The sequence below is a fragment of the Budorcas taxicolor genome, chromosome 9, assembly GCF_023091745.1.
Source record: "Budorcas taxicolor isolate Tak-1 chromosome 9, Takin1.1, whole genome shotgun sequence".
Classification (NCBI taxonomy): domain Eukaryota; kingdom Metazoa; phylum Chordata; class Mammalia; order Artiodactyla; family Bovidae; genus Budorcas; species Budorcas taxicolor.
In genome coordinates, this window is record NC_068918.1 from 65907439 (window position 1) to 65919987 (window position 12549).

The following is a 12549-nucleotide window of genomic DNA, read 5'->3' on the forward strand; positions in this document are numbered from 1 at the left end:
ACCTAACACAAATATGCTCCTTCAGTCATATATCAGAGCTCTGCTTCAGTTCAGTTCAGTCATTCAGTGTCTGACTGAGTCAGACCACATGGACTATAGCACACCAGGCCTCCCTGTCCATCACCAACTCCCGGAGCTTGCTCAAACTCATGTCCAGCAACTCAGTGATGTCATCCAACCATCTTACCCTCTGTTGTCCCCTTCTCCCCCTGCCTTCAATCTTTCCATTACGGTCTTTTCCAATGATCAGTTCTTCACATCAGGTGGCCAAAGTATTGGAGCTTCAGCTTCAGCATCAGTGCTTCCAATGAATATTCAGGACTGATTTCTTTTAGGATTGACTGGATTCATCTCCTTGCAGTCCAATTTGTTAACATTAGGAATTCAGTTCAGTTCAGTCGCTCAGTTGTGTCTGACTCCTTGCGACCCCATGGACTGCAGCACAGCAGGCTTCCCTTTCCATCACCAACTCCCGGAGCTTACTCAGACTCAAGTCCATCGAGTTGGTGATGGCATCCAATCATCTCATCCTCTGTTTCCCCTTCTCCTCCCATCTTCAATCTTTCCCAGCATCAAGTCTTTTCCAGTGAGTTAGTTCTTCGAGTCAGGTGGCCAAATTATTGGAGTTTCAGCTTCAGTATTAGTCCTTCCAATGAATATTCAGGAATGATTTCCTTAAGGGTTGATTGGTTGGATCTCCTTGAAGTTCAAGGGACTCTCAAGAGTCTTCTTCAACACCACTGTTGAAAAGTATCAATTCTTCAGCACTCAGCTTTCTTTATAGTCCAATTCTCATATCCATACATGACTACTGGAAAGACCATAGCTTTGACTAGATAGACCTTTGTTGGCAAAGTAATGTCTCTGCTTTTTATAAGCTGTCTAGGTTGGTCATAGTTTTTCTTCCAAGGAGCAAGCATCTTTTAATTTCATGGCTGCAGTTACCATCTGAAGTGATTTTGGAGCCCCTTAAAATAAAGTCATTCACTGTTTCCATTGCTTCCTCATCTATTTGCCATGAAGTGATGGGACCGGATGCCATGATCTAAGTTTTCGGAATGATGAGTTTTACGCCAACTTTTTCACTCTCCTCTTTCATTTTCATCGAGAGGCTCTTTAGTTCTTCGCTTTCTGCCATAAGGGTGGTATCATCTGCATATCTGAGGTTATTGATATTTCTCCCGGCAATCTTGATTCCAGCTTGGGCTTCATCCAGCCTGGCATTTCGCATGATGTACTCTGCATATAAGTTAAATAATCAGGGTGACAATATACAGCCGTGACGTACTCCTTTCCTGGTCTGGAACCAGTCTGTTGTTACATGTCTGGTTCTGTTGTTTTTTGACCTGCATACAGGTTTTTCAGGAGGCAGGTCAGGTGGTCTGGTATTCCCATCTCTTTCAGAATTTTCTACAGTTTGTTGTGATCCACACAGTCAAAGCCTTTGGCGTAGTCAATAAAGCAGAAGTAAATGTTTTTCTGGAACTCTCTTCCTTTTTTGATGATCCAGTGGATGTTGGGAAATTGATCTCTGGTTCCTCTGCCTTTTCTAAAACCAGCTTGAACATCTGGAAGTTCACAGTCCATGTACTGTTGAAGCCTGGCTTGGAGAATTTTGAGCATTACTTTGCTAGCATGTGAGATGAGTGCAATTGTGCAGTAGTTTGAACATTCTTTGGCATTGCCTTTTTTTGGGATTGGAATGAAAACTGACATTTTCCAGTCCTGTGGCCCCTGACGAGTTTTCCAACTTTGCTGGCATATTGAGTGCAGCACTTTCACAGCATCATCTTTTAGGATTTGAAATAGCTCAAATGGAATTCCATCACCTCCACTAGCTTTGTTCGTAGTGATGCTTCCTAAGGCCCACTTGACTTCACACTCCAGGATGTCTGGCTCTAGGTGAGTGATCACACCATCATGGTTATCTGGGTCATGAAGATCTTTTTTATATAGTTCTTCTGTGTATTCTTGCCAACTCTTCTTAATATCTGCTGCTTCTGTTAGGTCCATACCTTTTCTGTCCTTTATTGTATCCATCTTTGCATGAAATGTTCCCTTGGTATCTCTAATTTTCTTGAAGAGATCTCTAGTCTTTCCCATTCTATTGTTTTCCTCTATTTCTTTGCAGTAATCACTGAGGAAGGCTTTCTTATCTCTCCTTGCTATTCTTTGGAACTCTGCATTCAAATGGGTATACTTTTCCTCTTCTCCTTTGCCTTTAGCTTCTCTTCTTTTCTCAGCTATTTGTAAGGCCTCCTCAGACAACCATTCTGCCTTTTTGCATTTCTTTTTCTTGGGGATGGTCTTGATCACTGTCTCCTGTGCAATATCATGAACCTCCATCCATAGTTCTTCAGGCACTTTATCAGATCTAATCCCTTGAATCTATTTGTCACTTTAAGCTCTGCTTAAGGATTCATAATTTTTTAAAAAGCAGTTCTTTGCTAAACACATATTTTGGAAACCAATAGAACAGATGACCTCTTAGGTCTTTCCCAGTTCTCAGATGTTATAATTCTATAACAAACATAAGCTTTTATTTTATTTTGATGGAGTCTGAACTGACACAATAGGAGGTACCTAGTTTTCATCAAACACTGGTTTGAAAATAAGTAATGTTTGTCAGAAACATCTCTATCAAGCAGATCAATGTCTCAAGCCAAGGAGGCAGAACAGAAAGGCATGAGTCACTGCAAATAAAAAAAAAATCCAGAGAACTGTGGAGGCCTGGGAGATATTCTGAGGGAGGAAGATAGGGAGTTTTTAGGGAAAGAATAGGGGACTTCTGGACTGTGGTCTACAATACTAAACAAGCCACTGGGCATGGGCAGGCCAGAGCAAGAAGAGCCCCGCAGTAATAGTCATAATAACCACCTTAAGGCAGTTGCTAAGCATCTCACATGTGTGACTGTATTTTAATTGTCACAAAGCCCCATGGGCAGTTTGTCTAACTGAACTCACTGGACAGATGAAGTGACTAAGGTTAAGTCATTTCCAGGGTCACCTAGTTAAGGCATGAACCCAGCTCTGACTCCAATGCCCATTCTCTTTTTGCTGACTCTACAAAATCTTAAGATTCGAAAATACCTTAAGTAAAAGACTGTAAAGCCAGAGCTGAGTCCCAGATGCTCTTGAGTCACGCTGAGTGCAGAGTGGGGAGGGTGTGTGGGAAAGGTGACAGAGCGGTCAGCAGATGGACACCTTCCGTCTCAGGCTCGCTCTAAGGCACATGCTCACCGAGAGGGCTTGTGGGCAGAACTGTCGGCTTAAATTCCCTCTCACTAGTTGTCTCTTGCCAAGTGTGTATAGTTGAGTTCACATAATTTAAATGTACGCGTGATGAGACTCTGCTTCCTGCAACAAAAACCTACCCATGTGGAAGGGATGAAGCAATCATGGATTGAGCTTCTGGGCATGGCTCCAGCTTCTTTTGGTATATATTTTTTATTTTGTTCTCAGAAGCAAATCTGTGCAGTAGGTATTGTTCCCAGCACAGAATGCCTGATGAAACAAGTAAATTGCTGCGTTGGCATGTTTTTAGAAAGTGGCTCAGCTGGCATCAGAATTGGCTTCCGCTTAAGTGCAAAGTGAATCGACGTCTGCTGGAATCCAAAGTCAGGGCCCATTTTATGACATCAAAAACCAGCTGGCAGGGAGGCTGCTGAGTGCCCTGGGGTCCTCCTTGTGAAATGCAGTAACTGTGGAGAAGGGAGGAAAAGAGGGGCTTCTCTTCACAGAGTTCTTGACTCTAAGAATTGAGGGGGGAAAACTGGAGAGGCTGTGGCCAAGGAACCCTGATTACAGGGTTCTTCTCTGGGCTGACTGGCTTTGAGGCACCCAAGGAACCTGCAAAACTCTACCCTCAGCCAGTGGAAGAATGCACAGGACACTCACAAGGAACACTGAACCCCATGTCTATTTGATCAACAACTCATCCAACTTAGGAAAATCCCAAATCATAGTCATTTCTTTCCTATGCCTTGAAATGCATCACTTGATCTTCCTAGAGCAGAAAACCTTCCTAGTTATGATCTGCAAAGCCTAATACTGAAAATCAAAAACACATCTAGTCCTGACCAGCTAAAATCAGAGGAAAACAGGACACCAAAGATGACAGGGAAAGGTGTCCGGCATTGAAATTTTCCACAAGAAAAGAGTTAGGTGGCCAGCTAGCTCTCAGATAAGAAAGCATGTGTGCATGCTAAGTCGCTTCAAGTTGTGTCCAACTCTTTGTATATGGACTACAGCCCCCCAGGCTCCTCTGTCTATGGGATTCTCCAGGCAAGAATACTGGAGTGGGTTGCCATGTGCTCCTCCAGGGGATCTTCCCGACCCAGGGATGGAACCCACGTCTCTTTCGTCTCTTGCATTGGCAGGGGGTTCTTTACTGCTAGCACCACCTGGGAAATCCCTAAGAAAGCATGGACTCCTCTCAAATTGAAGATTTCAAAATAGAGTCACCATCCTGCATTTAGGAAGGAACAAAAGAAGCCTGTCTTATGAGGGAGAAAGTTGAGAGGTTTCTGAAAGAATGAACCCAGTCAGACTTGCAACCACACATCCTTTGCACCCAGGAGCCCCCTATCCTTACCCCATGTAAGCAAAGAGCAAAGGATGAAGCTCTTCAATAGGAAATCTAGAGCTTATTTCATGATGTACCAAGCTTCAGCCCAAAGGACAATATAAAAATAAACTCACCATTCGATCCAGCTGAAAGAGCTGTGGAAAGAAAAGTAAACACAGCAAAATAAGCATGCATGTGGTTTGTTATTAAACTGAGAAATCAACAAAAAGTGAAGTGAATGCTGGAAATGGGATTGATGTCCATTCCAAACATTCATTCTGCCCATCTCATCCCACATAGACACCAAAAATGCTAACAACAAGTGAATCACATACTTTTTTCCTTTCTGAAATGAGTTATGGAAATTATTGCAAAAAGCCAATTTATATTTTTACAGTGCTATTCTATTGTAACTGAAAATCTTCTCTTTCTTTTTTTTCTTTTTTTTGGGGGGGGGGTGGTTAATTATTTGGAATGGTAGTCTCTAAAAGGCAATTGGTGTTTTGGATAATCTAAAATTAAAAGAACATATTATCCAGATGGTTTGGAAGTTTAACAGTTCTCTAATAGCCCTGTAGTCAATCAATGGTAATTTGGAGTTTCAGTTTGAAGAAACTACCTTCTACCCCTCTGTACTTTAATCTTTGTATCAGCAACGCTAATATATAGATGCTGATATACTAATCCCCTACATCCATGTGATGGAAGATTATTATGTGTGAGGCCCTAGTATTTGTGAAATTGATGCTAACACAGCTTCTAGATGCCAGTTTTTGGTGATACCTTTAAACAAATTAGCTCACCTCTGGAAAAATCTTCCATTTTGAAAACTTTAGTATTTAGAGACTCTGACCTATACCCCCTTTGATGCAACCACATACCTGAAAGCTTAGGTTGTGTCTTTTTCTTTTTGCTTGAAACTTTTAAGAACTCATCCATAAGCAAGTCGTTAGCACAGTCTCTTTTGTCAGGGTCTGGTTCGAAACACTTCAATATGAACGCCTTGGCCTCTGCTGACATGGACTCTGGGATCTCTGGGTGGACTTTAAACATCCCCACCTAAGACACAGCACAACACGACTTCTGAATAACCATCTCATCCCATCCCATAACTTAGTCACCTAATGAGACAAGCTCCTTTATCAAATACTACAAATGTGTGTCTTTTTTCAAAATGAGACAGGACTTGTTTTATGTAGGTTATGGAAAGTTTTCAGTGTTTTTGTACCTTTATCAATGACATAGGCACAGTAATTAGCTTAAGATATTAGACAGTGTTGCTGCTGCTGCTGCTGCTGCTAAGTCGCTTCAGTCGTGTCCGACTCTGTGCGACCCCATAAACAGCAGCCTACCAAGGTCCTCCATCCCTGGGATTCTCCAGGCAAGAACACTGGAGTGGGTTGCCATTTCCTTCTCCAATGCATGCAAGTAAAAAGTGAAAGTGAAGTCGGTCAGTCGTGTCCGACTCTTCGCGACCGCGTGGACTGCAGCCCACCAGGCTCCAGCGCCCATGGGACTCTCCAGGCAAGAGTACTGGAGCAGGTTGCCATTGCCTTCTCCAGTAGACAGTGCTATGAAATAATAATTCAGTTCTCAGAACTTCGTGCTTGGTTTTTTTCATTTATGAGATCTCATCGAATCCTCCTAGCAACCCAGTGGATTAAATATGATCCCAGTTACAGAAATGAGAAAAATGAGGCTCCCGGGGTGAGGTTACATGATTATGAAAGGGCAGAGCTGAAATTTTGAACCTTCATTTGTTTGGCTTAAAGACTGTGTTGTTTCTCCTGTACCATGATTTGTGAATGTTTTTCCCTGTCTCAAATTGCCCATGTTAAAAGAGATATTTAAAAATACTTAAAATTAAACAAACACTATTTTTATAACAATGAGAATGTTTTTCTCATTGCTGTCATTCTAATTTCTTTCAGCAATGTTTCATGTATTTAGTACACAGATAATTTCCTAAGGAAAGGTTTTGTTATTAAATAGCTTATATTAATTTATTATATAGATAAGATACATTTGTACTAATTATAAAGCCTTTACTATGTATCAGACATTGTTTTAAGTGTTTTTCACATATTATCTCATCTACTCCTCAAAAACCTTCATTAGATAGGTACTATTTTTATACTCATTTTATAGATGAGGAAACCAATGCACAAGAAGGTCAAGTAATTTACTCAAAGCCAGCAAATAGCTTGACTGTGTTGGAGACTGGATTAAAATGTTGCAAATCAGTGCCAGAGCATGCTAACTCCTCTAAAGCATGTTGCTTAATAATCCCTGCACCGATGGGTGACAGAGGAACATTTCAGAGTGAAGTCCCAGAGATTGGTGAGAACTTGAAAGACTGGCCAAGAAGAGAAAGACATCCATTCATGCCCAGAAAGACAGATCTCTGAGCAGCTCATTGTTTTTTTCAGGTGTGGTTACACTACTCATTTCTGTATCAGCAGCAGCCCATCAGCTTGTCTCCAAGCTTCAGGTAAACCAAGTTTGGTACAAACATAGAAGGGGTGTGACAAATGGTCCCTCATAAGAGGGGGTTCTCACAAATGGAGTAAGTGCTAGAAACATGACCAGTGGCAAGGAAAGGAATAACAAATTACAATCAAAAGCCTGATGCCTCAAAGAATAGCAGAAATGAGAGCTTCACTTCCTGGGAGACAGGGGTTCAGTCTAATATTCCTCTGGCTCAGTGGAGTGGCAGGTGAGGACTGCAGGGATTCAGGGATTCACTGTCCAGCCCCATATGCTGAAGCTGTGGCCCCAAGGCTCTCTCAGGTCTATTTCCATTTCACATGCTCCCTATTTTAAGAGCTGGAGCTGCTTCCTTTCCCACCCCCCAATGAGTTACTAATGGGCAAAGTAACATGCTGGAAGAGTAGATAGAGTAGATAGATGAGAATAAAGTTGATGTACTTAAAACAACTATACCCTTTTATCTACGGAAACTTCAAACCGTAATGTTAGAGGAGAAAAGGAAAACATGTCTTTAATACCTAAATGGATAAAAAATGTTTTTATGTCCCTCAGTGGAAGATTTTTCAGACTGTGTTTCCCAAAGGGCTTAAATCATCTTCAGTGGAGTGGCGTGTTAATTATACTGCATCGCGAAAAGGTGGTCAAAGGGCATTACACTGAGTCTTACTTGGTAGCTGAGAAAACTAATGTTGAGAGAGACCCTCCATGTGAAGCTGACCGAGGAGAGTGAAACTTGAACTTTAGATCTTAGATTGTGCTAGCTCAGGCTCCTTTCCTTTTGCTTAAAAAAATATGACATACACACATGGAACTCCAAGAGCCGTAAAGAGCTTTAACCACTGATTTTTAGGACATTTAAGATGTGAAATATGACCTTGAACATAGCTGCTTGTGGTTCCCCCAGTTCATAAAAGGGTGGTTTTCCAGTGGCCATTTCAATGATTGTGCAGCCCAGAGACCAAATGTCTGCTGCCTTTCCATAGCCTCTTGGTCCTTTATCTATTATTTCTGGTGCCATATACTGGAGGGTACCTGGATAGAATTCAAACACAGTTACAGTTTAAAAAGAGAAAACAGATGCACTAACAACAGTTTAAAGTTATTTACATAAATAAGAACTTAAAAGCATGATTCAGGTCTTAGTATCTCATCTTCTTTAAGTTCCAGTTTTCTCTGCTGCTAATAAAAGGGGAAATAGCAGTTGTCAAAATGGATTTCACTAGTGATATAAACATATCTTACTAATATTATCTGCTTATGAATAGATACTTCCTCATTTCCTAGACAGTAAAGTGTAATTGAGGCATCACTTCATTGGGACCTCTTTGAAATTTCTAATAGTCATTTGAGAACAACAGAAAATACTCAACACACATTTTCTGCAATCAGGTTTTCAAATACATGGAGACTCCCTTTACGTATACTTCCAATCTTTTGCAGGAAAAATCTGGGTCATTCATCCATTTCCTTAGTCTGTTATTTCTCAATTCCTGATTGAATGCTCAGTTCTTCTGTTTTTATGTTTATTTCTTAAAGATGAAAACATGAAGATTTCTGAAAGCCATTGTTTAAAATAATGTAAATAATTTGGGGTGTACTTTACTCTGTAAATCTAACATACATGGCTTCTACTATGAGCCTGTGGTCCAGAGAACAACAGATTTAATGGGTTAAAGTCAGGCCATGAGCCATCAGTATTATAAACAAACCACTGGAGTGAAGAAGAGCAGAATGAAAAAGAGAGGAAATTTAAAAGGCTTCATGGAATCAAGGAGACAAAAAGTGTGGTACGATGCAAAGAGCACTACACGGAGGCCAAGAACCCCTGATTTTAGTTCTGGTCTCGTACTTCCCAAGTGGACACGAACTTGCAATTGTCTTATTGGTTACAACTAGAGGTCAAATTTATATATCTAGTTTGGAGTGATTTCTCAAAATCTGGCAATTAGTCAGGAGTACAAATAGGAACAGGTAATTGCCATATCCCCAGCTTCTGATATATATGATGTAATCAGCAAACAGGATCCAAGATGCCATAATAAATTACTTCAAATACTGAAGCATTTGCCAAAAGAGCCACTTGAGCATTTTCTTATTCATAACCAATAAGAGACATTTTGATAAATGCAAGGACCACCTTCTATGAATGCTCTGTGCCTGATTCATAGGTGAAAACTGCTGCATAAATGTCCTCTAAACAGTTCCTATAAAACCCAAGGTCAAAGGCTAGAAACTGGCTGTAATGTTTTTTTAAAAAGTGAAAGCACATTATTTTTGTCAAGTTTTGTCATCTTGCCAGCTTTATCTTTGAGATCTCATCATTACATGATATGGGGGAGCCTGGTGGGCTGCCGTCTCTGGGGCCGCACAGAGTCAGACACGACTGAAGTACTTAGCAGCAGCAGCAGCTCATGCTCACGATCACATACAACTTCACCTGTCTGTTCTCGGCTTAAATCAGTCATATTTTTGAAAGAAAGCATTTCACCTGGTGAAGGATAAGGTAACCATGCTCCTCAAATTATTACTTAGTAGAAAACTGTTACAATTTCTCTGCATTGATAGTTCCCCCCAAAGTGATCATTTTTTACAATGTAAACAAAATTAAGTGATCATTGAGAAAATATTAGCTGAAGCCTACCACTCTTATTATCTGTGGACCTAAAATATATTCAATGGAAGAACTGAAGTTGTACTAATATCTCAGCAGGAATGACAACTGACCAAAAATATAGTGAATTTTAAAAATTGAATAATTCAAGTAATATCTTTACAGTAAATTAGTGTTTTGATTCATTAGATAATATTTCAAAAGAGTGATATTTGATGATTGTGTTTAATTATCCCCCATAGATCAGGTACCAAAAAATCAGGTTTAATCGTGTGTTCAAATCTTTATTTACTCCACAAGCACATGACACAGTATTTTATATAAAGAGATTTATAGAGCTGGATAGTGATGATCAAACCAGTCTGAATATTAGCCCAAGGAGAACAGTGAGAGTATTAACTCTAAAACCCATACCTCAAATATCTTCATTAGAATAAACAAATTACTTTAAAATCACCTATTTTGGAATATCTTTACCACTACTACAACCACCTGGGGAGGGGAGCCACTACAAGACAGTAGCTAAAAGCTTAAACCTTGATGTCACCTCACATTCACTCTCGCATTCAGTGGATTAATACTGCCAGAAGAGCTTCCCAAGTGGCTCAGTGGCAAAGAATCCACCTGCCAGTGCAGGAGACGCAGGTTTAATCTCTGGGTTGGGAAGAGCCCCTGGAGAAGGAAATGGGAACCCACGCCAGTATTGCCTGGAAAATTCCATGGACAGAGGAGCCTAGCAGGCTACAGTCTATGGGGTCTCAAAAAGTTGGAAAAGACTGAGCAACTGAGCAGAGCACAGTTCTATGGGCCAGGCACGTAGAATGCAGGAGTGGCCGAGACAGACAGAAATCCCAGGGTTTGGGCAGCTTACATTTTTGCAGCGGAAGACAGACAGCAAACTATAGTAAAATACATAAGTAAATTACAGAGTAGGTTAGAAAGTGATGTGTTATGATAAAATTAGAAAAAAAGCAGGAGAGGGGGATCAGAAGTGTCCGGGGAGAGCTGCCATGTAAATAGGGCAATCACTGGCCTCACTGGCATGATCTGTGAGTTAAGACTTGAAGGACATGAGGGACTTCGCCATGCAGATAGCTGGGAGAAGAGCGCCATAGAAGGAAAAGGGTGCGCAAATGCCCTGCCGCAGGATCCTGCCTGGTGGAATGAAGGAAGTGCAGGAAGGCCTGTGCAAGGTGGGAAGGGCAGGAAATGGGTCTAGAAGATAACAGACTCTGAGAAGGTCTGAGCCTTGCCCATCATTGTAAGGACTGTGGTGTTTGTTGACTCCAGAAACAAAGCCATCAAAGTCTCTGAGTGATAGGGCTCGATTTATGTCTATATGGGATTGCTCTGGCTGTAGAGTTGAGGGGAGACAGTAGTGGAAGCAGGAGAAAAGGCTATTGAGATCATGCGTGTGAGAGGCAAGGACGGGAGCCAGGGAGGTGGAGAGGAACTGGTCCAGATTTGGACACGTTTTGAAGACAGAGTTGATGGGTTTCCTTGGCTGACTGAGCTGAAGTGTGAGAAAAGAGAGGCGCGGTGGTTAACTCTAAGGTTGGAGTGGCCAACCGAGACAGGGAAGAGTGTGGGTGAAACAGCTTTGGGGAAAAGATAATTCATTCCATTTGGCATGTTAAGTCTAGTTGAATTGCAGCTCTTTGACTTACAAGCTTTGTGACCTCAGGCAAACTATTTAACCTCTTTGAACCTTAATTTTCTCACCATCAACTGGGATAATGATGCGTAAGGATTAGGCTTGATATACAAATTTTGATGCAATAACATGTAAAGCACTTAACACAGTCTGGAGCAGTAAGTGCTCCCTAAAGAATAGTTGTGGCTGCCTTCCTTCTCATCGAATCACGAAGAAGTCACACAGGCCACTGTCTTTTGACGCAGTTCATCAGAGGCTGCCTGCACCTGTGACTTCACCAGCGCTGAGTTAGAGCTGGGAGGCCCGCACACCCCAGGCCCTCATGATCAGTGCCGGTGACCGATCCACACGTGTGTCACACGTGGCACACCACGTGAGGCCAGTGCAAGAAGTTCAAGCCAAGGGCTCCTGGAGGACTGCTGTACTACAACTTCTCTGCAGATTAAAGAAAATGCTTAAGATAAGCAGCAGATATTAAATTAACATCTTCCCCAAATCAAATGTCTGAAAGTCAGGATTTCCCTCGCAGAAGTTACTGAGACTTGGCAGTATTTAAAGGGTCTCTTGCCAAGTGGAGGGAATATGAGGAAAAGAAATGTAAATATATTTAAAGTTACTAGAAGGCTAGAATTCATTTTGTTTAAAAAATGCATTCTAAATGGGTTTGATTGTGTCCCGAAATAACCACTTCCATGAGCGTAGGAACTGGATCAGAGGCATTGCTGGTTGAATGTTCTGAGACTTCAGACTTTTCCTCTGCCTTTCCCCTGCTTCCACAAGAGACACTTCAGCAAGGTGGAGAGAAAGATGGACCGGAGCAAGAAGCTCAGAGCAAAGCGCAAACGGTGGATTAAAAATCTGAGTTCTATCATTTATAAACTCTTGTGACTTTCAGCTGTGATGTCCCTTCTCTCTCTCTCCATTTCTTCATCTGTAAAATGGAAGTACTGCCATCACGTCACAGAATTCAAAAATGAGGGCATTTGGACAATCTGTTTTATATTAGACCAAAGATTATCCATTACAGTATCTTTTTTTTTCTCTAAATCTCTCTCTCTGATGATAATAAGAATTTTATTTTTACTATTATTATTTTTTGTTGCACTGCAAGACTTGTGGGATTTTAGTTCCCTGACCAGAGATTGAACCTGAGCTGAGGCAGTAAAAGCACTGAGCCTCACCTGGCTGGGCTGCCAGCACACATGTGCCAAGTCACACATGTGACCA

At 41.4% G+C, this 12549-nt stretch overlaps 1 protein-coding gene across 1 annotated transcript in view; it reads right to left on the reverse strand.

The window, feature by feature from the left end:
* MAP3K5 (mitogen-activated protein kinase kinase kinase 5) overlaps positions 1-12549 on the reverse strand; it is a 227169-nt gene that overhangs the window by 32401 nt on the left and 182219 nt on the right. The window contains exons 19-21 of the mRNA XM_052645679.1: positions 7932-8089; positions 5449-5626; positions 4702-4722 (exon numbers count right to left, since the gene is read on the reverse strand). Of these exons, the coding sequence (XP_052501639.1) occupies positions 4702-4722; positions 5449-5626; positions 7932-8089 (357 nt within the window). The remainder of the gene's footprint in view (positions 1-4701; positions 4723-5448; positions 5627-7931; positions 8090-12549) is intronic.